The 25,469-nt window shown below is 54.0% G+C and overlaps 1 protein-coding gene and 1 long non-coding RNA gene across 8 annotated transcripts in view; one reads left to right on the top strand and one right to left on the bottom strand.

Moving 5' to 3' along the window:
- The first annotated feature begins 49 nt into the window (after positions 1-49).
- LOC132342795 (uncharacterized) lies at positions 50-11,640 on the top strand. Its single transcript, XR_009491288.1, has 3 exons — positions 50-772; positions 4,179-9,531; positions 10,176-11,640. It is a non-coding gene; the product is annotated as an uncharacterized lncRNA (long non-coding RNA).
- SPIRE2 (spire type actin nucleation factor 2) overlaps positions 2,276-25,469 on the bottom strand; it is a 34,063-nt gene continuing 10,869 nt past the window's right edge. For 3 of the 7 annotated variants that reach the window (XM_059876728.1, XM_024978249.2, NM_001205387.1), the window contains 14 exons: positions 21,820-21,860; positions 17,464-17,823; positions 14,450-14,530; positions 14,185-14,349; positions 13,615-13,701; positions 13,371-13,503; positions 13,118-13,287; positions 12,260-12,449; positions 11,635-11,756; positions 8,817-8,951; positions 8,660-8,727; positions 3,971-3,998; positions 3,164-3,279; positions 2,276-2,953 (listed from right to left, as the gene is read on the bottom strand). In XM_059876728.1, the coding sequence (XP_059732711.1) occupies positions 2,731-2,953; positions 3,164-3,279; positions 3,971-3,998; positions 8,660-8,727; positions 8,817-8,951; positions 11,635-11,756; positions 12,260-12,449; positions 13,118-13,287; positions 13,371-13,503; positions 13,615-13,701; positions 14,185-14,349; positions 14,450-14,530; positions 17,464-17,823; positions 21,820-21,860 (1,919 nt within the window). In that variant the 3' untranslated portion in view covers positions 2,276-2,730. Of the gene's footprint in view, positions 2,954-3,147; positions 3,280-3,970; positions 3,999-8,612; positions 8,728-8,816; positions 8,952-11,634; positions 11,757-12,259; positions 12,450-13,117; positions 13,288-13,370; positions 13,504-13,614; positions 13,702-14,184; positions 14,350-14,449; positions 14,531-17,463; positions 17,824-21,819; positions 21,861-25,469 lie in introns of those variants that run through there. The other 4 variants (XM_024978245.2, XM_059876729.1, XR_009491154.1 and 1 more) reach the window with 3 other exon arrangements.

Genomic DNA, 25,469 nt, shown 5'->3' with positions numbered 1-25,469 from the left:
CCTCTCTGTTGTCGATAGTATTAGAAAAGGCTCTGACACTTCCGGGAGAGTTCTCGCGCGACTTGGGAGCCACACGGGCTCGTGTCTCTGGGTCTTCTGGGCGGGGTGGGGCTCCGAGCCTCCAGCCCGCAGTGTGGGTCGGCTGGGTCCAGGCAACACCTGGGGTAGGCGGGGCCATCCCGTGCCGGCCGCCTATGAGGCTGCCCGCGAGACCGTTCTGTCCTCCTTAAAAGTAGGCGTCTCCAAGCTGAGGAGCTTCCCAAAGTTGCGGACTGGACATGCTGAAGATGAAGGTCCTTTGGACAGGTCCTTTGGACTCCCCTCCCTGGACAGGCTGAAACCGACCCTTAGGGTTCGCCCTAGGAATTTGCCCTTGTCGTCATTAGTGAGTCCCCGGTGATTCTTCCGCATATCTGGATGGGGGAATCCGTGATCTAATGTGGAGGCTCGCCACTCTGGCCGTGTGTCATAACCTCCCAGGGCGGGCGTGGAGTGGGGGCGGTTTACAGTGAAGGTCGACGCCTCCCCTAGAAATACCGACGTGAGATCTTCAGGGGACTAGAACGTGCAAGCAGATTTGAGAAACCCTGCCCTGCAGAGCTCCAAACGCGAGGGCAAGATAATCTTGATCTGCGTGGAAATGGGCCCTCCCTCCCTGACGGAGGAGAGCAAAGGGCCACGGTCAGTCGGACGACTCTGACTGCGGCACCAGGCCGATCCCTGTACTGAGTTCTTACGTCGCCCTAGAAGGTCGATATCCATCCGTTTATAGGTAAGGGAACTGGCCCACGTAGAACGTAGGTCTTTCTTCCTTCTTGCCTGCGGTTCCAAAGCTCAGATGAGGAAGACTGCTGGCGAGGACCCAGAGGGAGGCAGGGGTGTGTGCCAGTGCCCACACCGCTGGTCGGATAGCCATGCTAGTCCCTGGGACCTGGGGCTCCTTCATCGTGGCTGGCACGTGGCTGCTGCCTCAACCCCCACCCCGGCCCCAATCCAGCCACTAAGAGTTAAGTTCACACACAGTACCTCCAGGCCACCCTCCTGTGCAGGGCTAGGCTAGTCCCAGATGTGACTAGCTTATGCAGGCTTGTCATCTCACCTGTGGATGGAAACGTGGGGGTGTCACCTAAAGCTGCTTCCTGCTCTGCTGTCCCTAAGTCCCTAAGACTGCCCAGGAACTGTGAGGGGTGCCCTCCCTGAACAGGAAACTCTGGGCCTGAGTCTCTCCCAGTATTCCCAAAGGCCTGGCCTGAGCTGGAAGCTTGGTTGTGAACAGTTCTAGAGCAAGCACCCTCCCTGTCAGGAGGTACATTAGGTGAGCGGAGGTGGGGCAGGTTTGCTGGGTGGACACTACAGCTTGCTTCCCCTGGGTTCAGCAGGAGGCGAACCCATAGCAGCCAGGCTGTAGGAGCACTGGGAACCCTAGACCCTCCCTCCTGACCTCACCTTGGAGCCATATGGGCCCTCCTGGCTTAGCCCAGCTGTCCCAAGGTGGCTTTCATTTCACGGTATCCCTGTGAGGATTAGAACCCAAGTCTCTCCTTATTGGGAGCATGGACCTGCATGTGTCCCATGCCTGCTTCCTCACCTGCAGGATTATCTGCCCTTGGGGATGTTATTGCCCTTGGAGGTGCTTTCTCCTTGTTGGCTGTGTGACTGGGCGCAATTCCTTACCGTCTCTGTGCCAGTTCTCTCAATTTAAAATGGGAATAATACTCCCTGCACAGGAAGTGCTTAGAACAAGTCTGGGAACTGGATGTTGTTCCTGGTTGCTCTCTCTGTGTCACTCAGTGTCCCTAGATCCCAGCTGGGGAAGGAAAGCAGTTCACCGGAAGGCCCGACTGCTGCACGTTCTGTCCCTTGGGGTCTCCTCAGGCCTTAGAGCCTGGCATCCAGCAGGCCTGGCTGTGCATCTTGTTCAGTTCCCTCACCTCTTTGAGCCTCAGCTTCCTCATCTGTAAGATGGGGTGACCACAGAAGCCCACTGCAGAGCACCTGGGTGCCCACGCGTACATTCCCCCCAGCTCTGCAGGTCCTGAGCGAACCCTCTGCCTAGACAACAGCAGTAGAGATCTGGGGGACGAGGCCAAAGGGTCTCCCAGGCTGGCAGGTGATAGAAAGCAGGCTGAGTGGTCATCACACACGCAGCCCTGCTGGCCGTAAGACCAAGATGGCCAGGTCATGGAGTAAGCCTGAGCACCCTTGTGTCATGACGGCCCTCGGAGCACAGGCCCACTGCTGCAACTAGAGAGCTCAGTTTACACCCCACACCGGAGACTGTGAGACCACCTTTATTAGGCCAGGAGTAGCCATGGGTACAATCTACGGAGTGCCTTCCCATACCAGGGCCTCCAGCATCACCAGGGCCCCTGGACCAGCACCACCCCGGCACCTCTGAGTGTGCTCTGCTTACACCCACCTGCCCCTCCTTGTCTCAGTGAGAAGACCTGCTCCCACCCCACCCAAGGAATCCTGAGAGGAACAGTCTCCCCAGGGAGGGTCCTGGAGTGAGCTCTGGGGGCCAGGGGACATGAATATAAATATATAGGCTGTGTGTATATATTATATAAACGTATGTATATATGTACATGCACATCAGGAGGACAGGGGTTCTTGTCCCAGGATGGAGACTCATCCCGGTCCAGGCCTAACCCAGCTCCTCCCTGGAGGCATGGCCGTCTGGGGGCACCTTGAGAAGCATCTGCCAGGCAGCCCAGGGGCTACAGGACATCACTTGAGGTCAAGTGTCCAGGTGTTCGGGACATACAGGGACTGGGTCTGGCGGGCACGACGTGGCGTGGTGTTGAGGGCCTCCACGCTCCTGCGGCTGGAGTGCACCACATCCGCCACGAACCCGGTGCAGTCGCTGCACACGTCCTTCATGACACAGCCGTGGGTGTACATGTGCGGGAACTCCTCCTCCACGTTCCGCCACTGCAGCCCTTGCAGGGATCTGGGGCAAGACAGGGCCGTCAGGGGTCTCTGCCCGAGCCTCTGCGTCCCCTACACCCACGCCAGGCAGAGCAAAGCCACCCCACAAAAGCCCTTCCTCTGGAAGAACTGGGACTCTGGGCTCTGAGCACTCTGCCCTCCTCCTTCCCCAGCAGAGAAACCCCCGCCCAGCTCCCGGCCCACCAGGAACATCACCAAGGGCAGCACGCACTGGAAGGCGTCTCTTCTCTGTGTTGGTGTGGTTTTGGCAGTTGACATCCTCTGAGGACTCTCAAAGCCCAGTGTGTAGACAGGGATGTGAGCAAACTTCTTAGAAGGCATCTTCATCTGCAATACAGAGAGACACTCCAGGCACCCCACTCCCCCGAAAAAAGGCCACCTGCCCGGCCAGCAGAGGACCCTGCCTGAGGTCACTTGTTCCCACATGCTCACTGGACGCCCCTTCACACCTGGTGTTTGAAGGCATGGTTCCCTTGCCTTGTAGAGCAAAGTGTGCCTTTTTAACATGCCAGGGGTAGCCCAGTGGCCTGTATGTAACCATCACTTAACATTGAGAGGGGTCATAAAAGGCAAGGGTTTGAAAATCGTGGTGGTAAAAACCCCTCAAACAGATGACTATCTCTGGGATAAAGGAGAGGTAAAGGAGTGACACCCGAGTTGCACCCCAGGTGTACACAGACGCCACAAGCTGCTGCATCTAAAACGAGCCCTTCCAGAAACACTCGAGGACTGTGGTGCTGGAAGGAGACTTTAGAGAAGAGTTTCTTGGCACTGGGATACTAAAACAATATTTGTTTAAAACAAGAACCATCCACAGGGTCTTTACACTGCAGTCTTGGGCAGTGTAGGAGTGGGTTCTTCCTGGAAGGAGAAGATGAAAGAAGTGACTAGTGAGGGGGGTCATCAGACTCGAGATAGCAGAGCCTCTGTCAACCCCCGACCTCATTCCCGGACAACCCAGCCAGGCTGCAGGACGCTCAGGACACGGGGCCTCGCTCTGACCCCAGGTGGTCCTCACCTTTATGCTACAGGAGTTGCAGACGGCTCTGGAGAGGAAAGAAGAGGGTTAGTAGGGTCAGCTCAAGGGGTCTAGCACGCAGGCCAGGCCAGACTGTTGCCGCCTTCTGCTTGCTCCCTGGCTACATCAGTGTTTTACTCTCATTTTACTCCCAAATCTTGCTTTTCTTTTTACTTAGCTCCACACACAAAATACTCCTTCCTTCCAGGCTCTTTCTGGGGACCACGGATCTGCAGTGGAGGGTGCCTGACTTCCCCCACACATGAGCACTGCTGCAGCCAGAGGGCCGTCAGGTGACATGCCCAGCTTTAAGCAGTGAGTAACGTTTATTTCCCATCCACATGTGATTTCAAAAGTACATGCCTTTTTATTGTAAAAATTCAAACACTAGAGAGAATTTTAATTTAGTCATGAGTCCTCTCCTGTATAGCCCATTCTGGAGATGCTCCCTACTAGCACACTTTCCATGCTCCAGATCTAGGCATAAATGAATAAAAACATACATTTAAAATAAGAGTACAATAAATGGAATGGGGTATCCTGTGTACTATCCTATAAAGATACACCAGGGTTCTTCTCCACATCAGTGCAAACTGTCCAAATTCATTTTTTAAAACAAGGGACCATATACTCTTAGAGGGATGTCCCATACTTAATCTGCCATCAACAGACCTCTGTATTCATTTGATTTGATTTCACTGTGGTCAGGGAACATACTGTGTATGATATGAATCCTTCCACATTTCTGAGACCTATTTTATGACCCAGAATACAGTCATGTTGGTGAACATTCCATGTGTACTTGACAAGAATGTACATCCCATTGTACGGATTAGTTTCTGTAAACATCACATAGGTTCAGTTGGTGATGGTGTCATTCAAATCCCCTATACCCTTAGTTTTTCATTTCTATAATTATAACCATGGATTTAGCTATTTTCCCTTGCCGTTCTGTCAACGTTTTGTTCCATGTATCTTGAATCTCTTGATAGGTACAGAAAGTGTTCAGAATTATTTCCTCCTTCTATCACCATGAAATGAACTCCTTTAACTCTGCTAATATTCTTTGCTCCATATTCTACTTTGTATGGTATTAACATACCAACTCAGGCTTTCTTTAGACTACTATTGGAATGGGGTATCTTTCTCCATCCTTCTTCCAATCAATGTGTGTCTTTTATTTAAACTACAGGTCATAGGAATTCCCTGGTGGCCCAGAGGTTAAGACTCCACACTTCCAATGCAGAGGGTGTACATTTGATCCCTGGCAAGGGAACTAAGATCCCACAAGCTGCATGGCACAGCCAAAAAAAAAAAAACAAACCAAAATACACGACTTATAGACAGCAGATTGTCTTGCTTTCTTTAATCGATATGGGAAACTCTGTCTTTTAATTGGCTTGTTTAAGCCATTTATGTTTAATGTAATTGTTGATACAGTTGGGTTTAAGTCTGTCATCTTGGGATTTGTTTTCTTTCTGTTGTGTTTGGTTTTTTTTCCTTTTTCTGCTTTCTGTATTGAGTATTTTTTTTTATGATTCCGTTTTATTGGGTTGGCCAAAAAGTTTGTTTGGAAAAACCCAAATGAACTTTTCAGCCAATCCAGTATATTCTTTTTGACTTAAAGGCTAATTCAGTGGTTGTGTTTGGGCTCACAGGATCATCTTTAACTTATCACAGTTTCCTTCAAGTCATATTTTACCATCTAATGTACAGTATAAAAAACTTATAACAGTGTATTTCTGATCCTCACCTTCAGTCTTAATGATATTGTTAGGATGTTTTTACTTATACATCTGTTAAAAGCCCCAAAATACATTTTTTATTACTTTTTTGCACTCCTAATAAACTTTGTTTGGATGGCAGACTGAATTTTACCTTGCTGGGTGCTAGACATTGGCTTACCGTTTGTTTTTTTCTCATTTATTTATTTTTGGCTGTGCTGGGTCCTCACTGCTGCATGGGCTTTTCTCTAGTGCAGAGAGTGGGGCTCACTCTAGCTTCGGTGCACAGGCTTTTCACTGCAGTGGCTCCTGTTCTTGCGGAGCCCAGACCCCAGGGCACGTGGGCTTCAGTAGTTGCAGCTCCCAGGCTCTAGGGTGCAGGCTCAATAGGTGTGGCACATGGGCTTAGTCGTTGTGTGGCAAGTGGGATTCTCCCAGATCAGGGATCAAACCCATGTCTCCTGCCTTGGCAGGCAGATCCCTTACCAGTAAGTCATCAGGGAAGCACTGGTTTAGCTTTTAAGGAGGCATAAGAAGAGAATCTTTCATGTTGGGAGAGTTGCATCTTAGCAGCTACTGCTCCTAGCGCTCTTATTCCTCTGTGTACATTCACATCTCCATCTGGCATCATTTTCATTTTGTGCAGCAGGCCTCGTTTACCATTTGTTCCAGTATGGGTCTGCTGGGGGCTTTCGTATTTCTCGAAGTGTCTTTACTTTTGCCTTTGTTTTTGACACAAATATTCTTGTACAGAATTCTAGACTGACCACTTTTTTCTTCTTTCAGTACTTTAAAGACGTTGTTCCACTGACACCCTGCTTGTAGTGTTTCGATGAGAAATCTGCAGTCATCTTTATCTTTCTCTATACACAACATGTTTTTTATTTGCTGACTGAATTTAGGAATTTCTGTCCTTGTATTTTTCTTTATCATTGGTTTTATCACTGATCAATTTGATTGTGTGTTTTGGTGTGATTTTATTCATGTTTCTTGTGCTTGGGGTTCAGTGAGTTTCTTGTGGGTTTATACTTTTCATCAAATTTGGAAAACCTTTTTAGCCATTATTTCTTCAAATACTTTTTCTGTCCCCACATCTTTAGGGACTTTCTTTACAGCTGTATTAGGCTTCTTAATGTTACCCCACAGCTTGCCAATGCCATTTTCAATTCTTTTTTTCTGTGTGTTTTATTTCAGATAGTTTCTACTGCTGTATCTTCAAGTTAACTAATCTTTTCTTCTGTACATTACTCTAAATGTCTAATCTGCTATATATCATCCAGTGTAATTTTTTTCATCTCATACATTTCATGTCTAGATGTTTGTTACTTCTTTATATCTTCCATGTCTTTAACTTTTTCAAGGTATAAAATGCAGTTCAAAATTTTTAATGTCCTTATCTGCTAATCCTATAATCTGGGTCAGTTCTCCATGATTTGATTGGTTTTTCTCACCATGGGTCATGTTTTCTTGCTTCTTGACATGCCTGATAATCTGCAATTAGATGACAGGTGTTTTATCTGGCTTGATGCTGGGTATTTTTTTACTCCTATTCTTGAGTTTTATGGGCTTCCCTGATAGCTCAGTTGGTAGAGAATCCACCTGCAATGCAGGAGACTCCAGTTCAATTCCTGGGTTGGGAAGATCTGCTGGAGAAGGGATAGGCTACCCACTCCAGTATTCTTAGGCATCCCTTTGTGGCTCAGCTGGTAAAGAAGCCGCCTGCAATGCGGGGAGACCTGGGTTCGAACCCTGGATTGGGAAGATCCCCTGGAGAAGGGAAAGGCTACCCACTCCAGTATTATGGCCTAGAGAATTCCATGTATAGTCCACCGGGTCACAAAGAGTCGGACACAACTGAGCGAATATATGTAGACACATAGACTTGAGTTTTATTCTAGGAAGCAATTAAGATCCTTGGGAATAGTTTGGTCTTTTCTGGTCTGACTTTGATTTGTTAGTTCTGGAGCAGCACTCAGTCTGCTGCTGCTGCTGCTAAGTCACTTCAGTCGTGTCCGACTCTGCGACCCCATAGATGGCAGCCCACCAGCCTCCCCCGTCCCTTGGATTCTCCAGGCAAGAACACTGGAGTGACTTGCCATTTCCTTCTCCAATGCATGAACAGTGAAAAGTGAAAGTGAAGTTGCTCAGTTATGGGGGCGCTTATTCCTGGTAGTGAGGCAAGACCTTTTTGTGATTCACTCAGCAGCCCGTTGAGTCACAACTTGCCACCTTGGTTGGTGGGAACAGACACTATTCCTGGTATTGCTCCTTTAAATCTGTAGGACAGGGTCAGTAGACTTTTCCTCTAAAAGCTCAGATAGTCAACATTTTAGGTGTGACTAAATGAATAATAAACAAGTGGGTGTGACTGTGTTGTAATAAACTGTATTTCTAAAATAGGCAGTGGGCCAGGTTTCCACAGCCTCAGTCATTTCCTTCATGTTTGTGCTGATCAGAACTCTGAATATCCAAGGAGGACCTTGTGAAGGTTTCTGAGACCTGCTTCCTGGAGAACCCTCTCCCCTCTGGAGATCTGTGCTGTGAACTCTAGCTGCCCGGGTACCCCTGTTCTCAGCTGTACCTCCTCCACCGCAGGAGCTGAACAGGCCTGAATCCAGAGCTGAGGCAGTCGTAGGACAGAGCTTACCCTGTCTGCTTTCTGGTACTTGCTTCAAACCTGATTGGTTCTTGAGAACCAATGTTTTATGTCTTTGCATCTTTTTTTTTTTTTTTTTTTTGGCCGTTTCCTGTGGAAAATGCCTGTTCTGCTTCCTATTACCCAATCTTGGATGAAAGTGGGGGCCCCTCAGTTGTTAAATTAAAAATTTTGTTCCTTGGTTGCGCTGGTCACCGTGCCTGATGGAACATGCCCCAAACCACAGGAAGCCCTACTGGACAGAAAGCAAGAGGCTTCCTACCTCCTTCCCCTGTGAATTCACAGCCAAGGTGCGTACAGAAGGCTCACCTCTTGCAAAAGAGACAGGAGGGTGGCCATGACAACAGCGGGAACTTGGCTCGGCAGCAGCAGCAAATCTGTGAGGAGAGCCTGGTTGGAGCCCAGTGTTGTCCCAAACTTGCCAGGCCCAGCCCTGCCCACACCTACCCCCCACCCAGCTCCTCACCTTCCCCTTCTTCAGACTGCTGAAGAGCTCCTTGTTCTGCAGGAACTTCTCCATCTCTGCCTTCACCAGCACACGGCGCACGTCCATCACCTCCTCTACCGTCAGAGCCAGGCTTTCCACGGGGTGGCTGAACTCCTGGGACAGGAGGCCTGTGGCATTGGTCTCAGGCTCTCAGGACATCTCCACAAGTTCCCCACTTCCCTGAGGACTTGGCATTTTCCTGGCCTCAGTCCAGGCAAGCTCCCCAGAACGCCCATGCCTGAGGCTGTACTGCTCCTGGGATACTCCTATAGGCAGCTCTCTGACCTGGGCCCAACAACTCAACTGGCAGCCAGCCCCTCGATGACCTCATTGCTCACATAACCCTTCAGCACATCCCACCTATGTTCATGATGCTACCCAGACCTGAACCATCTGCCTCCAACCTTGTTGCTCACCTGAAAACACCCCAGGACAATCAAAGTCACCCAGAGTCCCCAGGCCCACTGCCTCCCTCCTGGAACCCCCACCAGAGTGCCCTCCTGCCCCCCACCTCACTCCTCCTAGAACCCCAACACCACTGCACCCCCTCCTGCCCCCAGCCTCCTGGAAACCCCAACCACTGCACCCCCTCCTCTTTCCCAGTGCTATCCATCCACTGCCACTCTGGGTCTGTTGGTCCGTTGGATGCTCCTGTCCACCTCGTCATAACCGCCTGGCCCTTTGGGCTGTCATGGTGAGTATACCCTGTTCTGCCCCAGGAGAACAGTCCTGTGTTCTTAGCATAGAATTTGACTTCTCAAAGGGTCACTTCCTCTTCTATGAAGTAGGGTATTTCAGCTCCACTAAGAAGATGCAGTGTCTGGCACCAGAATCAAAATGTTAGCTACGAAGACCAGGTGGCATGGGAGGCACCAGAGGATGTGGAAGTGGATGGTGTTTGTGGTCAGATTTTCTCCTGTTTACACTTGTTGGTCAGCTGCTACTGTCTGGCATGGGGTGAATCTGGGACCTTGTGTTCTCTCCTCTCACCTGAAGCATCCAGGTCTCTTGGCTTCTGATTAGTGTTTCCTGTAGCCTGGTGGTGCTGTTTATATGTGAACAATTTCCCTCTAACCTTACAGATGTTACACTCACTGTACACATTGCCAAGAGATCTCAAGTTGGGTGCTCAACAGATTGGGTTGAGGCAAGGTCATCGCAGTTCAGGGGTTTGATAGCCAAGCCTCTTGGAAAGCTCTCGAGTCCTGAGCTGGAGAAAGACTCATGAGACTTGCTATTCAACACATGCCCCCTGATTGCTTGACATCCCTCCCTTCAAGAGGTGGTCCTGGGACTTCCCTGGTGGCCTAGAGGTTAAGAATCCACCTGCCAATGCAGGGAACAAGGCTTTGATCCCGAGTCCAGGAAGATCCCACATGCCACAGAGCCACTAGGCCCATGTGCTGCAGCTGATGGGCCTGCACTCTGCGACTGCTGAAGCCCATGCACCTGGAGCCTGTGCTCTACAGCACGAGATGCCGCTGCAGTGAGAAGCCCTCACCCCACAGCCAGGGAGCAGCCTCTGCCCGCTGCAACTAGAAAAAGCTGGCATGCAGCAACAAAGACCCGGTAGAGCCAAAAATAAATAAAATAATTAAAAATAATAACATCTTTAATAAAGAATCCATCTTTAAAAAAAGGGGACAAGCCACAGGGCAACTAAGCCCTCACATCACGACTACTGGGCCCACTACTGTGCTCTGGAGCCTGCCCCACGACTAGAAAAGCCACGTGCCGCAAGGAAAGACTCCGAATGATCTAAGGAGGATCCCGAGGGCAAGGAGGATCCCGAGGGCAGCAACCAAGACCCCACACAGCCAAATAAATAAACAAGACATAGTTCCCTAAGGAGGACTTAGTGACTGACTTGTATGGAATGGATAAGGTGGAATTGACAGTGTCAGTCCCGAGAATGCGTCATAAAGACACGGGCTTCCCTCTGCTTCTCAGATGGCTCACTCAGGGGAGCCACCTCATGAGGGTGCTTCACCTGGGACGAGCTGGGGCCCCGCCCACAGCCAGGGGAGGAGTTTCCTAGGAAGGGTCTTCCAGCCCAGGTCAAGCCTCCAGGTGAGACGCAGCCCTGCCACTGCAGCCCCATGGAGGCCAGTTCCGGGCTCTGGACCCAGAAAGATGATGAGATGGTAACTGTGCTGTTGCAGCTGCTAAGTGAGGGGTGATTTTATATGTGGCCAGATTCCTAATACAGGACTCAAAGGGTAAAGCATGCCCTTCAGTTGGGGAGTATTACAGTAATATGACCTTGACTTTCCAAAGCCTTTGAACATCCGTTCTCACTTGAGCCTCTCGGTAAAACCTCAATGAATCAATAATGACAGCCACCCTCTGGACCCCCCTCCACATGCCAGCAAGGTGCCCTGTGGCCCTGCAGGCACTCGGTTCGGCTCAGGTCCAAGTGGGAGCCTCAAGATGTCAGCAATTGTTAGTTCTTCATGATTACAGGTCAGACAAAATTCACAGGTGAGGGAACTGCAGCACAGAGAGGGAAGGGCCCGGAGCCAGAGTTGAGACCTGAGAAAGTGCTGTCCAGTGTCACCATGCTGCCTTCTCATGTGCCCTGACCCTGAGAGTTGGGACTAGGCTGTGCCCTTAGCAAGGTCCTTCTCTGGCCTGGGCTGCAGTGCCCAGAAGGCCCAGGAGGTGGCAGCAAAGACCAACCTTCCCAGGCATCCACTGAGAGGGCCCCACCACTCCTGAGCCCACAAGGGGCACTCCCAGTCCCCTCTCGCTGTCCCCCACCCCGGCCACCCTGCACCACAGTGCTTCTGTCACTCACCAGCCACAGGTGACTGGCGTCCGGGGCCGCGGAAGCCCCCTGCCTGTCCTCGACTGAGCTCATGTCACTGCGTGGTAGGGAGCTGGGGTCAGGCTGGGACTGGACACTGACGGGGAGGGAACCTGGAGGAAGAGACAGGGGCTGTCAGGACAACCCGCAGCAGCTCTGGTGTCGCAGGGCTGTGCTAGGCATGAAGAAGCAGCAGGTGGGATGGCAACCCCAGGCCTCAGCACTGTGGGACCAGCTAACCTAGAGTGGCTGGCTGACCGACGGGAAGGGACGGGGCTGTGACAAACCGCAGGGGACTAGTCCAGTCCAGAGTGGTGTGCATGCTCTCTGGGCCCCTTTCCACTGACAGGAAAGAAAAAGATGAGAACGGTCTGTCAATCCATCCATTGGTCCAGCTATCTTTCTACAGACCAATATGGCAAAGTTAATATCTCTAGGTAAGAGAATTGTGAGGACTTTTCTGAAGTTTTACACTGGATATGGATTACTACTTTAGCAGAGTTTTAAAAGGTGGGACGTGGCTGCCTGAAGTGATAAATGTCCCTCTGGCAGTGCAAGCTCCCTCTGGAGCAGCAGGACCTGCAGGAAGGCATCCAGGGAGGGAGAGGTCACGTACCCGGCTCCAGGGGGCTCGGCCTCCAGGACTGCATGCTGCCTGCTCGCGGCCGGGACAACTCCAGGCCTCCGGGGGGCTGAGGGGCCGGCTGCAGACCAGAGGTGACCTCACTCCGGAGCTGCACCAGGTCATGCTCAGAAAAAGAACGATCTCGCTTCAGCGTCCCCTCTCCGCACGGTGACTCTTCCTCCTGTGGACACATCAGCCCAGCAACACCCTGTCCACCCTCCTGTGGACAGTCCAGTCTAGCATCACCATGACCGCTCTGCCCCAGTGCCTCCTGCCTGTCCCTGGACCAAGGCGTGGGGTGCACAAACTGACAGCTATGCACTACCCTGGCCAGGGGAGACATGCTTCAGAAGCCAGCCCCTGGCCTGAGGTCCCTGGAAAGTCCTGGAGATGACAGGCCTGGGGTCATGTGGAGACAGCCCTCAGCCTGGTCTCCAGGGTCAGAGAGCAATGCAGCCAGGGTGGGGAGTCACGCTGGGACCTGTAAGCTTTGCACCTCCAAGTGTGGCTGCCCAGCCCAGGAGGACATGGCTCTCCATTTCATCCTTTTATGTGCTGAGGCAACAGTGGCTCAAGGCCACTGTCTCAGTCACCCTTGTGAGTGACCAAGATGGGAGAGGGTGCCTGAGCCCCGCCACGCTTGTCCCCAGCGCAGACGCAGCCCCACAGCAGGACACAGCTTCACAGCAGGGTGCAGACAGGACCCCGAGCAGAGGGCCCACAGCTGGATGCTGCACCCTGGCTGTGTTCAGTTCCCCAGAACCTCCTTCTCCTCCCCTCCCACCCCCCCCTCCCCTCCCCCACCTCCTCCTCATGTCAGTCTCTCTTCAGGAACCTGTGGGCTCTGACCTCAGAAGTATTCATCTCTTCCATCTCAGCCAACGTAGGTGCCTTGAGCAGGACCCGGGGCCTCGGGCGCTGGGCGCTGCTCCCAACATCCGTGATGGACAGGTTGATACAGGAAGTGGATTTGACGTCCCCAGAGCAGGCGTTGAGGATGCAGGGCAGAGAGCCGAACCCTGGGGGAGGCAGGAGGTGAGGCAGGAGGGACAGGACAGTGTGGGGGGAGATGAGGCGCAGGGGAGGGGTGTCCCGTGCTCACCCCGCTCGCCCCGGCCGTCCCAGCGCCTGCTCTCCACGGGGCGTAGCCTGCGTTCCTGCTTGATCTCCTCCAGGATCTTCTCGTGCAGAGTTCTCTGCTTCTGGGGTAAGGGGCGAAGCCTTCTCTCTGAGACCTGCAGGGGGTGTGGCAGCACCACGTTGGGGGCCAGCTCCCTGGAGGCCCTGAGTGCTCTGGCAGGCAGTGTCCCAGAACCAACCTTCCAGACGCCCCGAAGGGCTGGTACCTGCTTCAGTGGAGGCCGGGAGCGGATGAAGTCCAGGATGAGTTCATGGGCATCTTTCTTCACTCTGGGAGGGATGTCCCCGTCAACCTGTGGGAGAGAAGGAGGGCAGCAAGGCTGAGGGACCGTCTGCTTGGGCTGCAGCCAAGAGAGGGGTTCCCCCAGCCTCCCCTCAGTAGCTGTGGCCTTCAAGACCTGACCTCCAGCTTTCCCTGCATCTCAGATTCTTTATGTTGAAACGCAGGTCGGTAGCTTTACCTCACAGGGTCTTCATAAGAGTGAGATTAACTCACACGTTTAGATTCTCAGAGCGATGCTGGCACACCACGAGGCCCTGTGAGAGTTAAGTGGGACAATCCCACGGCCTCAGCTCCCACCCCTGGGCCCCTTCTCCCTGCCAATGTCACAGTGGGCCCCTGAAAGGACCATGAGGTGTATGACTCGAGGCCAGACTGACCGTTCCCACTGGACTCCTGGTTTAGTCACCAGCGCACCAAGCAGGGGCTCCGGCAGGCAGAGGGGCCTGAACATGTGACCTCTTTAACCCAGCCCGCCATGACCTTGGCGGCTCACCATGACCTTGCGCAGTTTGTAGTTCCTGGCACGGATGTCCTGCATGAGCATCTCGAAGGGGGTGAGCTGGAACTCTGTGGGCAGGGGGTTGAACTCCTGCTCCTGCACCTTCTTCAGCTTCACCCCATGGCGGAGCTCCCGCATGAGCTGGACCCAGAGGCGGGCCTAGGCCCACAAGAAGAGGGAAATGGCTCTTAGCCCTGGGCGGGGCTCCGGGCCTGTGCCCCGTCTGTGCCCTGGTGGGGGTGGGGGGCACGTGTCTTACCCAGTCTGTGCGCCTCAGGCTATCCAGCTCCACAAGGGGCTTCTCTGCCTGCGGTTCATCCTCCCGGAACCTCTGCAGCATCTGTTAAGTCCGGGAGAAACGAGAGAACAGGAGTGGTGGTGCTGGTTGGCCCCCTGGGGATGCTTCTGCACCACGTGGGCATTTTGGACAAGGCTTTGGGGCACAGAAAGGTATCTGAGGGAACCAAGCCATCAGTCTTAGAACCACATGGAAACACTCGTGTCCTGCTGGCTATCAGAGGCCACTCCTCCAGTGCAAGGGCTGGGGGAAGCATGACCCTTGCAGCAACCCCTGGCTGCAGCAGAACCCACAGCCTCCTCACACTGACCCACACTCCTCCACGGGGCCCCCATCCTCCACGATGCAGGCATGAGGCCCTCCCACATCTGGGAAGGGCTCCAGACTGCCGCTTACAGGGCACATCCACCCTCGTGGAACACCACAGCCACTTCTGTGCATGTCATCCCATCTGGAGTCTACAGTCATCTGCTTCTTTGTTTTCTGAATGGTTGGCTCCATGAGGTCAGAACCATGTTTTCAGCTTTGGGGTTGTTTTAAATCTGGCTCCCAGCACTGTGTGACACATGCTAGGTCTTAAGCATTGGTTGAGTGAATAAATGAATCAGTAAGTGGATAGTTGGATGGGTGGATGGATGGGCAAGAGGGCGAGTCACTTAGCAGGCCCCAAAGTCATACAGATGTATTTCACAAACTGGGAAAAACGCCACCAGCAAGGTGAGGGCCCAGGAAGGATGTTGGGAATGCTCAGGGAGCTGTTTTCTGCTGAGAATTTGTGAAGAGGCTGCTAGGTTCATTGCCCTGGATCTTAGCAGCAGCGGGAGCTCTGCTCTCACTGGCTCTCCACGCTGGAGGAGCATCTGCCTTTAGCACACAGCCTCTGCCACCCCATCCCCTAGGTCGAACAGAACCAGTCACCCCGGCTTCCCTCCCAAGCCACTTGCCAAACTGCCCTGGGATGCTCTAGAAAACTCAGCCAAGTTTCTGGAAGCACAAGGTGTGTGGTTCTAAAAATAGAGCTGGGTGTGACCTGCGTCTCTGTGGATAAAGGGCAGGAAGGTGGGTCTCCTGTCCTTTCTGGAGCAGCTCTACTGCCTCTGAGCAGGCTGTTTCTGCTCCCAATGCCAGCCCAGCCACACACTGCCAGTAGCCCACTTCTCACTGCCTCCCCAGTCCCCTGACTTCTCCTGGGTCAACTGCTTGAAGTCTAGAGCTGTTTACACCTAAAGAAAGAGCTTTTACTGCCTGGGCAAGGAACTGACCTTAGCAACAGCCAGGCAACTGAAAGTCATTAGGATCCTTAGTGCCACACAGGAGCACGAGGAGACAAGTAAAAGACCCCAAAGAAGGAAAAACAGAAGCCCAAAAGGCTCCTCAGGAGAATGGAATGGAAAACCCATCTGTCTCCTTCTCAAACTCAAGGAAAAGAAATGCTTTCCAAGGAGGAGCCAGTTAGTGGTGACCTTGAAGAGACAGCTGGCTGTGGAGTTCCTCCCAAGAGGAAGAAATCTTTCCCCAAAAAGGAACCACACAGTGACCCTGTAGAGTCAGGAAACAGGAGGGTCCTCGAGAAAAAGAGGAACTTGTCTTCCAGGGAGGATTCACTCAGCAGTGGACCTGAAGAGGCTGCTACAGCAAGAGCAGCGGCTCCAAGAAGACAATGCTCTGAAGGCCATCTCGGGAAAACCAGAATGGACATCTCCCTAGTGGGGCGTAAGTTTCAGACACAACCCCCACCCATCCTCTAGAGTCCAGTCAAAACAAAAGGAAAAGCAGACAAGAATTAGAGGCAGCTACAATTAAAGCACTGGCAGGATATCTCTGAGATGCTGAGCAGGGGTGGGAGGGAAGACAAAGGACCGGGCTAGGGGGCAGCGGGTGGGCAGAGGGACCACACACTTTGGGCTACAAGTGGGCTGCAGACGAGGCCAAGTGACCCAAGCAGCATCTGACCTGTCCTGCACTAGATCCCAGGCCCCTGGTCAGAAAAACCCTGAGAGTCTGCTCAGGCCCAGGCCTAGGGAAGCTGGGCAGGAAGGAGACACACACCAACAAAGGGTCAGGGTAAAATCAGGGACCAGCATCGGTTAATTCCAAAAGTACCTCCTGACCTCTCCAAAGTCTCCATTTTTCTCCTCATCTGTGAAATGCTGGTGGAAGGCAGGGGTCCCTGTGGGCTGTGACCCCCATTTCAAAGAAACACCTCAGTTCTCTCCAAGGGAGAGGCTGTGAGAGTTGAGCAAAGACTGTCACCTCCTGACTTTGAGACCATGAAGCGGCAGAACAGCTGTGGGGAGAATGGCAGCCGGGAGCCAGTCAAGCCCTTCTGCTCCGTACTAGCTGTGACCTGGGGTGAGAACACGACCTCTTAGCGCCTCCAGCTGCTCAACTGGGAAATGGGTAAAAACCACCATGGGGGTGGGGGTGGTGGCGGTTTGGGGGTGGAGAGGAATGTGGGACTGTCATCCAGGGACAAACACCTGGACGAGTGACCCCTCACTGAACTGCCCACCTCCCCAAAGCTCCAACATGCTGGCACCTCTGCTCCCTGTTTTCAGAAGGAACCAGCTCTGGGGCAGGAGACCTGGAGACACAGTCCCTTTTGCAGATGTAAACACGAGGACCAGTGAAGCTAAGGACTGACTTGGAGACAACACGAGTGAGGTCATGGGGAAAAACACCAGTTTGTGAATTTCTGGTCCCTCCTGTGCAAAGCCAGGTAAGCAGGACACTGAGGATTAAGCTAAAACCTACAAAGTGTTCAGGACCGTCTGGCACAGAGTAGACACCCACTGTGGACAGACGGAGGAACAGAAGAAACTAGGCAGGGAGAGGGCCGGGCCCTGCCGACCTGCCCCACCTCTGCGTGTGGAGGCGCCTCCGGGACCCCACCCCTCGCTCGCCCGGCCCCACCTACCACCCTCCACTCCGGGCAAATCCTTGGCCCTGCAGCCTGGGCCGCTCCCTCAGCTCACCTCCTTGGCTTCCCGGACCCTGGCGAGGAAGGCGCGCAGTTCCAGCGTCTCCACGAAGAGCGCGCGGCACACGGCCTGGTAGTGGGTCTGGGCGCCCCGGGGCTCGGTCAGGCGCGCGGCACACAGGCGCATAGCCTGCGCGAAGGTGCGCACCGTGCGGGGGCCGCCCTCTGCCTCCTCTTCCTCCTCGGGACCCCCGTATCCTTCGTCGGCCGTCCCGCCACCGCCGTCGTCATCGCAGTCGCTGTTGGCCATGAGGTCGATGAGCCGCTCCAGCTGCGGGCTGAGCTCGCGCTCCTCGTGCTCGGCCAGCCCCCAGTCCAGCGCGCGGTAGATGGCGAAGCCCAGCGACTGCACCACCTGCGGGACAGGGCCCTGCTGTTAGGCCAGGGCAGGGCGGGCACACAAGGCAGAGGTGGGGGTGGGATGGGGGTGGGCTGCGTTCTAGCCGCCTCAGGAGGTCACCATCGCGTGGGTTCTACTGGTGAAATGGGATAGCAGCTGTCCTCTGAGGGGTGCACCACCGCCCCCACCCGGGAAATACGGTGCTCCCCAGCAGCACAGCCACCGTGGAAAACTGCGTGGCAGGTTCTTATAATCAAGACACGCTTTACCGCTGGACTGCAGCTCCTCTGGGGGCGAGGTGGGGGCGGTGTTCACCAAGAGAGGAAAACCGGAAATCCCTGTAGGGGAATCCACAAAGGTCGGGTCCCAAGTAGGGTGGTGATCCGAGGGATACTAGTCAGCCGTGCACAGCCCTGAACCCCCAGCACCGCCCAGAGCCAGGACTCTAGAGCTCTAAACAAGCCAGAAGCAGTCCACAGCCACAGAGGGCAGGCCCCTGGCTCCCGGGGTAGGAGGGGGTGCGGGGCCGGGGAAGCATGTTGGGAAAGGTGTGTGTGGTGGTCTCACACCAGTCAGAGCTTACTAGATGTAGTTTACCCCCAATAAAAGTGTTTAGAGAAAGACAGAGAGGCAACCTAAGGAAGCATTAGCTTTTCATGTGCAATGACAGTATGTTTTAAATCAGAGGAGAAAGGCTAGCTTATTCAATAAATGCTGCTGCAGTAATTGCTTAGTGACACATATAAAGCTTGACACTGGAACTCACAAACAATGAGACCCCTCAAGTATTTTCAGCTGCATGTAAATTTCAATGTATGTGAATTTAACCTGAAAGAGAAAAACCTAAAAAATAATTGTACCTGTTTTGGGAGAGGGGGTGGGGTCACCAGCAGGCAGGTAGTGGGGGGGGCGCTGCAGGGAATAGGTGAGTCCTTTGCTGTTGGAGCCTTGTGTGGGGCCACTATGCTATTCTGCTGGCTTTGCATAAGCTCAAAATTCTTTCTCCACAACAAGGTTTTAAAAAGCGGATTAGCACATTAGAGATGAGTCCTGCACACCTCTTAACTCTGCTTTTGGTGTTACTTAGCCCCTAGGTAATTGAGCTTTTAGGGACCACCATTAGCATTTCGGATCCGGGTTCTGTACCGTGTGCCCCACAGCCTTGGGTCTGCTTGAGGGAGGCACCGGGGAAGCACTTCAACGCCAGCCCGTGGCACACAGCAAGAAGAATGAGGAAGCTGCTTCCAGCGCTCACAGCACTGCGTGTTTGTGTTTGAAAGGGTGTTAATGGTTTCCTGTCACGACTCAGTACAAGAGATACACACACCCCAAAATGACAACAGCTCTTTGCCACTAGTCTCAAGACTCTCACAGGTGGGGCAAACATTGGTCACCTGCCTGCCACAGGCAGGGGGACCGTGCTGGCCTGGGGGTGGGGTCAGCCTGCAGCCTGTGCCCTGACCTCGTGCCCCTGGACGGAGCCACACCCTTGCCAGGCATGTGCAGGCCACCCGGCCTCTGGGCCTCTCTGGTCTCTCCTCTGTTTCCCATGATGTCACCCCCAGACCCCGAGGGAAGGGGTCAGAGCAGAGCTGAAGGGAAGTGTGACAGTCAGTGCTGGGCAGATGGCGGGGCACAAGAACAGGCCTTCTCTGTCCACAGAAGCACCTCCCAAGATGCCCTGAGTCTGGAGGGGCTTAGGGGGGGTCTGCCTGGCTCGAGGATGCCTGGGGAAGGTGAGGCCCTGTGGGAGCGAAGTTCCAGTGAAAGTCAATAACGATCCCAGCCTGGAGGCACCTTATCTCTGCCTCAGGAGGTGAGGACCAGTTGGGCTACAAGTCACACCCCAGAATCAGGAGTCAAAGGGCCTGCTCTGGCCAGTGGAGTCCCTGGGGCAGCCCCTTGGGACTGCTGGGTGGGCAAGGACCTCATTTCACACAAGTTCCCATTGGTCCTTTCTTAGCCCAGAGGGAGGTGCAGGAAGAAGACAGAGATGAGCTTCCCTAGTGGCTCAGGGGTGAAGACTCTGCCTGCCAATGCAGGAGACGTGGCAGGTTCGATCCCTGGTCTGGGCAGATCCCATGTGCTGCAGAGCAGCTAAGCCCAAGTGGCACAGCTATTGAGCCTGTGCTTTCGAGCCCAGGCTCCACAACAAAAGAAGTCACCGCAATGAGAAGCCCATGAAGCACAACAAAGAGTAGCTCCCATTCTCCACAACCAGAGAAAAGCCCACGCATCAATAAAGACCCAGCCAAAAATAAACGAATAAAATCACCTTTACAAAAAAGCAGAGTGAACTCCACCTCACCCTAGCTTTGTCCCATAGCCCCCACTGACCCCAGGGTGACCCTCTCTCTCCGAAGGAGACTGCTCTACCCCTCGGGCCGGGCAGGCAGGAGGCCTAGCACCAAAGCTTCCTGGCTCCAGTGCGGCACACAGCGCCCCTGTTGGGCCTGCATCCCCTGGTTCTGGTCTCTGGCCTGTGCTGGCTTCACATCAGTGAAAGGCTTAACTCCACTGCAAGCCTCTAGAGAGCCGCCCCAGACCCAGACACTGGAGAGACCACTGGCTTCCCCACAGGGAAAAGTCTAGGCAGAACCCCGAGCCCCCCTGCCCCTGGCAGTGTGGGCACCAAGCAGCTGAGGCCCCGGGACCACCGTGAGGCACTGAAGGGCGGGAATGAGAATCTCCACAACCAGGCCAGGAGGCTGCCCTGACCGACTTCCTGGGGCCCCCACGTCGATTCCTGAGCCTATATACAAAGTTCTTTGTAAGTGTTTTCAAGACTGATGACAGTAGGGAACACAAGTGGAACAGGGTGGGGAACACAAATTCACTTGGGGCGGTGGGGCAGGGCAGCCTGGCAGCAGGAGCCGCACACAGCAGTGAGATGGACGCGTCCTGAAACAGGGCTAGGCTTTTCTTACTCAGGTTCCAGGACGCTGGGTAGCACGAGCTCACAACCCCTGGGAACTCGCGTTGTATAAACAGCAGGGCATCCGCCCGGCCAGAGGATGTACTTTATCACTGACACAATTAAGAATTGCCAGCATGCGGTGACTAGAAAAAGTCAGAAAACTTTGGGATGGTTTTATCATTGTTGGTAAAAATCCTCCGTGACAGACCAATGGGTTTCCCTTGTGGCTGAGACAGCAAAGAATTTGCCTGCAATGCAGGAGACCGGGTTCGATCCCTGGGTCAGGAAGATCCCCTGGAGGGGGGCACGGCAACCCACTCCAGTATTTTTGCCTGGGAAATCCCACGGACAGAGGACCCTGGTGGGCTACAGTCCATGGGGTCGCAAAGGACTGGCCATGACTGAGTGACTTTCACTTTCACAGCAGACCAACGGCGGTGCCCACCCCCTTTCTATAACACTGTGTTTAACATATAAATACGTATTTACACAAAACCATTTTTTATAAAGCAGTGAAATAAATATCAAATTCAGGACAAAGCACCTGGGGGCAGGCGGATGGGACAGGAGACACAGATAAAGGTCCCAGGGATGAGGTACTGGGGGGAGCTCAGGGACACAGGGGATGGGCTGCTTTTCCTGTTTGTCCCCCAGCCCCACACCTCTCCAACGCTCTGACCAGGGAGACCACATCACCTTTGCCCCCTCTTCCCTCTGGTCAGCGGGAGGCACCTCCAGGAGCCAGGGGGTCACTGGGGAGACCCCACGTTTCAGACCCTCGAGTCTACCCCCCTCACTGTGTGTACGGGCTTCCCCACCCTGCCTGTTTTCAGGCATCGTCTCCCCACAAGCCCTTCCACTAAGCCACTGAGCACTTATCCACATCCTGCCTCAGAGGAACAACTGTACAACTGTTGTTGTTCAGTCGCTCAGTCATGTCCAGCTCTTTGTGACCCCATGGACTACAGCATGCCAGGCTTCACTATCTCCCGGTCCTTCTAGAAGCACAACTGTATGTGCTTCTAATTTACAGCATACAACACACCTAACTGTTACTTCGGATCAAGTACATTTAAATTTTGTTTTTAAAGTACCTGGGCTTCCGAGCTGGCCGGTGACACCATTGTTGTGGGCTCTGCAAGAGAAGAGAAGCAGCAGTCAAGACAAGCTTAAGCACCCCCTAGGCCGGCCCCCCACCTACCCCCCAGGAACACACAGCGCATCTCCCAAGATCTCCACCGGAAACCAGGGCGCCGAGCTATCAGTCACTGGATGGACACTGATAAGACCCAGCTCTGCACCAGATGCCAGGAGAGCCATGTGGCCCTGCCCTGGGGCAGATGGTCCCGCCCTGCACAGCGGTCACACCCCAAAGTGACCACTCAGACAGGAGCAGCCTACAGGGCCTCGAAGCCCATCCCGCCCCCTGGGGAAGCAGGCATGGGGCAAGAGTGAAAGGGGAGAGGAAGGGTCAAGGGGGCAGCTCAGGTCAGCCAGGCCTGAGGAAAGGCCTCACAGTAGGAAGCGGCATACCCCCAACTCAGAGTCAGATGGGAAAACTGGGTGCCGTGGGGAGCCATGCAACCCCAAACCAGTTGGATGAGAAAGTCGGGTGCAGTGGGGAGGGCAGGCTCTGCTCCAGGGTTCCCAGCAGCCATACGGGTGAGTTGCCATCTGGCTGCACCTCTGGCACTGGGGATTTCTCCCCAGACTGTCAGCACCTCAGCCAGACACACAGGGTGCCCAGGTGCTGAATTTGGCTGTGGGTATTTTATTATTAAACATAGCACTGAGCTGGCATGTTTACAAGCACTTGCGCAGCCAGTGTACAGCCTGGGAGATCAATGGTCCTGGTACCCATTTCACAGATAAGGAAACAAAGTCTCTAGGGGATGAGCTTATGTGCCCCGAGGTATCACAGCTAGTAAGTGGTGGTGCTGGCTGCGGCCAGGCTGGGGGACCCCAGAATCTGTGCTCCAGTCACTACCTGAGCCACCCTCCAGCCTTCTAAGAGGCCAGGCTGGAAAGACAGGAAACCCACCTCCTTCCACAGCCTTGCTTGAATAAAGCACACAGACCTGTGGGAGGGTATGAATTTCAGCTGCCTTAATTGAGGTGGATAAAAACACAAACCATGACATTCTCCGCTGAGTGAACCTGCTAACTCTGCAAATATTTTCCAAATGCCATCAAGAGACAGGAAGATTGCCAGGGATAAAGGGAGTTTGCATAGGGCTGAGCCATGAAAACACTTTCCCATTAAAACACTGCACTCCCAACATTAGTGGCATTGATGGAATAGTGAGCACCTGGGCACATATCTTGGCCTTATTGAGGGTTCAGTAAAAAGTCTGTAGTTGTGAAGGACAGGGACCATGCAAAGTGGGAGAAATGGAGGGGCCGGGGCCCCGAGTTACCTTGCTATAAAGGGGGAGGGGGCAGCCAACCCTTCAAACTCTTTATAAACCCAGTATGGTGTGGAGGTTGAGTTTGCACCAACCCAACTGTATTTAAAGTCACACAGGCTTGGGGAACCTTTGGGCTGTGCAGAGCAAGAAGCCCTGCAGTGGTCCCTTGCCCAGTGCTTTGCTGCAAAGTTCAGGGCCACGGCTCCCTCTGCACAGATAAGGAAGCTGGAGCTTAGAGACAGAGAGGGTTTACCAAGATCACACAGCTAAGGAATGGTGGTGCTGGGAGCCCCACCAGGCACAGTCAGACTCTGGGTGCACCCTCCAGAGCCCCTGGAACACCTGGAGTCGACATAACTTTGACAGAAGCGTGACATAACAAGCTGCTCACCTGGCATCCTGCACACTAGCTCATACTTATTTACAAACCAACTGCTCCCTGGGGAAAAGCAGAGAGACGGAGATAAACGCAAGCCTCTACTGATGCACGGTGAGGTGGGAGCTAGACGCAGCCACCTGGTTTCCCTGGCATCCTCACCACCCATACCCCAAAGGACACCCTCTCCGATATGTGCTGGGGTGGAAAATTGTTTTGGTTTCTTCTGGGAAACAACAAAAGACAAGAATTCAAGAAGTGAGGGCGTTTTCTTTGAGATGACCCTGTTATAGTACAGGAAACAGGTTTCGTTTGTGGGAGAGAACTCTGTGAGGACTCTGCAGTCTGGAATCCCGGGGGCGGTGCCTCCCTGTGCCCAGTAGGGGGTGGTGGGATGGGGTGCCTGCCGGGCAGCCTCTCCCCCTTCTGCAGGGCTGGGGCTGAGGAGCACTGTTGTGAGTAAGGACCCTGGTGTCCTGCCTCCCTGACCGCAGGGAACAGGGGGACGTGGACGCAGTGCCCTGCAAGGATGCTGGGGAAGGGGGGTGGTGATCGTCCGCTGATGACGTCCTCTGGGCTTGGGGTCAGCACAGGAAGGAGCCTTGGACTCCGCTCTCTACTCCTCACTTCTTCACTCGAGAGAGGAGCTGGTGAAAGCAAGATGCCACCTGAAGCCAAGAGGAGACACGTGCTCCAAACCCGGAAGCTGTCTGTTCAGCGCAGGGGTCAAAGGCGCCTTGTGTTTGCGGTGTGTCCTTCCTCCTCCAGTTCATTTCTGCCATAAACTCACACATCACCATGGGTGTGGCTTCCTACCCAGCAGCAAGGCCCAGGAAGCGAGTCAAGCCCCAGGGAGATCCAAGACAGAAACCTGTCTCAGGTTCCAGACGGAGGTTCAGTTGTTACTCAGGTGACCTTAAGGCAAAGGGATTATCATGGCTTTACAAGGGTAAATTTGTAGTAAGCAGTAAGTTTGTATAACTTGCTCCCTTGGTAGCTCTGATTTTTTAAACCACTTCACTTGGTTGCATTCTCCAATCCCTGGGGAAAATACTCGAGTGGACACCCACGAACTTGGCACTCACTGAACAGGGGGATTCCTGGTGGAGTTGAGGCAGTGATGTGCACAGGTGCCCTGAGCTCAGCACAGCCTCCTCGATGCCTGGGTGAGGTGCACACGGGGCATGTGAGCAGCACCTCCCCAGGGCCAGCATGTCCCAAGGCTCCACAGACATCCACATGACCTCTGGGGAAGCTGCTAGCAAAGCCCCATTCCACAGAGACTGAAACTGAAGCACCGAGAGGCCTAAGTAACTTCCCAAGGTCAGGCAAGGGGTGGGCGCAAGCCAGCCAAGCCCACTCCCAAGCCCTGCCCCCACGTCTCCCTGCGGGTGACTGCATGGCTGCTCTGCCTTCCTGAACCTCAGTTTCCTTGTCTGTATGATGGGCACATAGCCCTGCCTTCCTGTCAGAGGCATGAATGAGACAGTGGGCTGCGGACTGCAGAGCAAGCCCCCATCTCCCTCGATGACGAGGTGGAGCCGCTGCAGCCCCACACCATGTCTTCCTGGGTGACCCTCAGAGGAGAAAAGGGCCTGGGTGGGGGGAGCTGGGGGACCGCCAGGGTGGGTGGCACCAGCAGCTTTGGAGAGGACCAAGAAGTAGGAGACAAGAGCCACATGGGAAAGCCCTGGCTGCTCTGTTCAGGATGTGTGCTGTCTTCCACGGGGAGCATCCCAGCTCTGCAGCCATCCCAAGTTCTCCCCACATCACTGCACAACCCCCTGTGAGGAAGGCCATTTAAAAGATACAGGCAACCCTGGTCACTTAGGAGGCCACCTGCCAGAGGCCCAGCAAGTCACATGAGGGCCCAGAGCCCACAGGACACACAGGGCTGCCCTGAACACTGGGGGTCCCACTTCAGCTTCCGGGAGCGGACACCCTGGGCCAGGAGAAACAT

This window comes from Bos taurus, chromosome 18 (genome assembly GCF_002263795.3).
Source record: "Bos taurus isolate L1 Dominette 01449 registration number 42190680 breed Hereford chromosome 18, ARS-UCD2.0, whole genome shotgun sequence".
NCBI lineage: Eukaryota > Metazoa > Chordata > Mammalia > Artiodactyla > Bovidae > Bos > Bos taurus.
The sequence above is the reverse complement of the archived record's forward strand: the minus strand, read 5'-3'. Positions and strand labels throughout refer to the sequence as shown.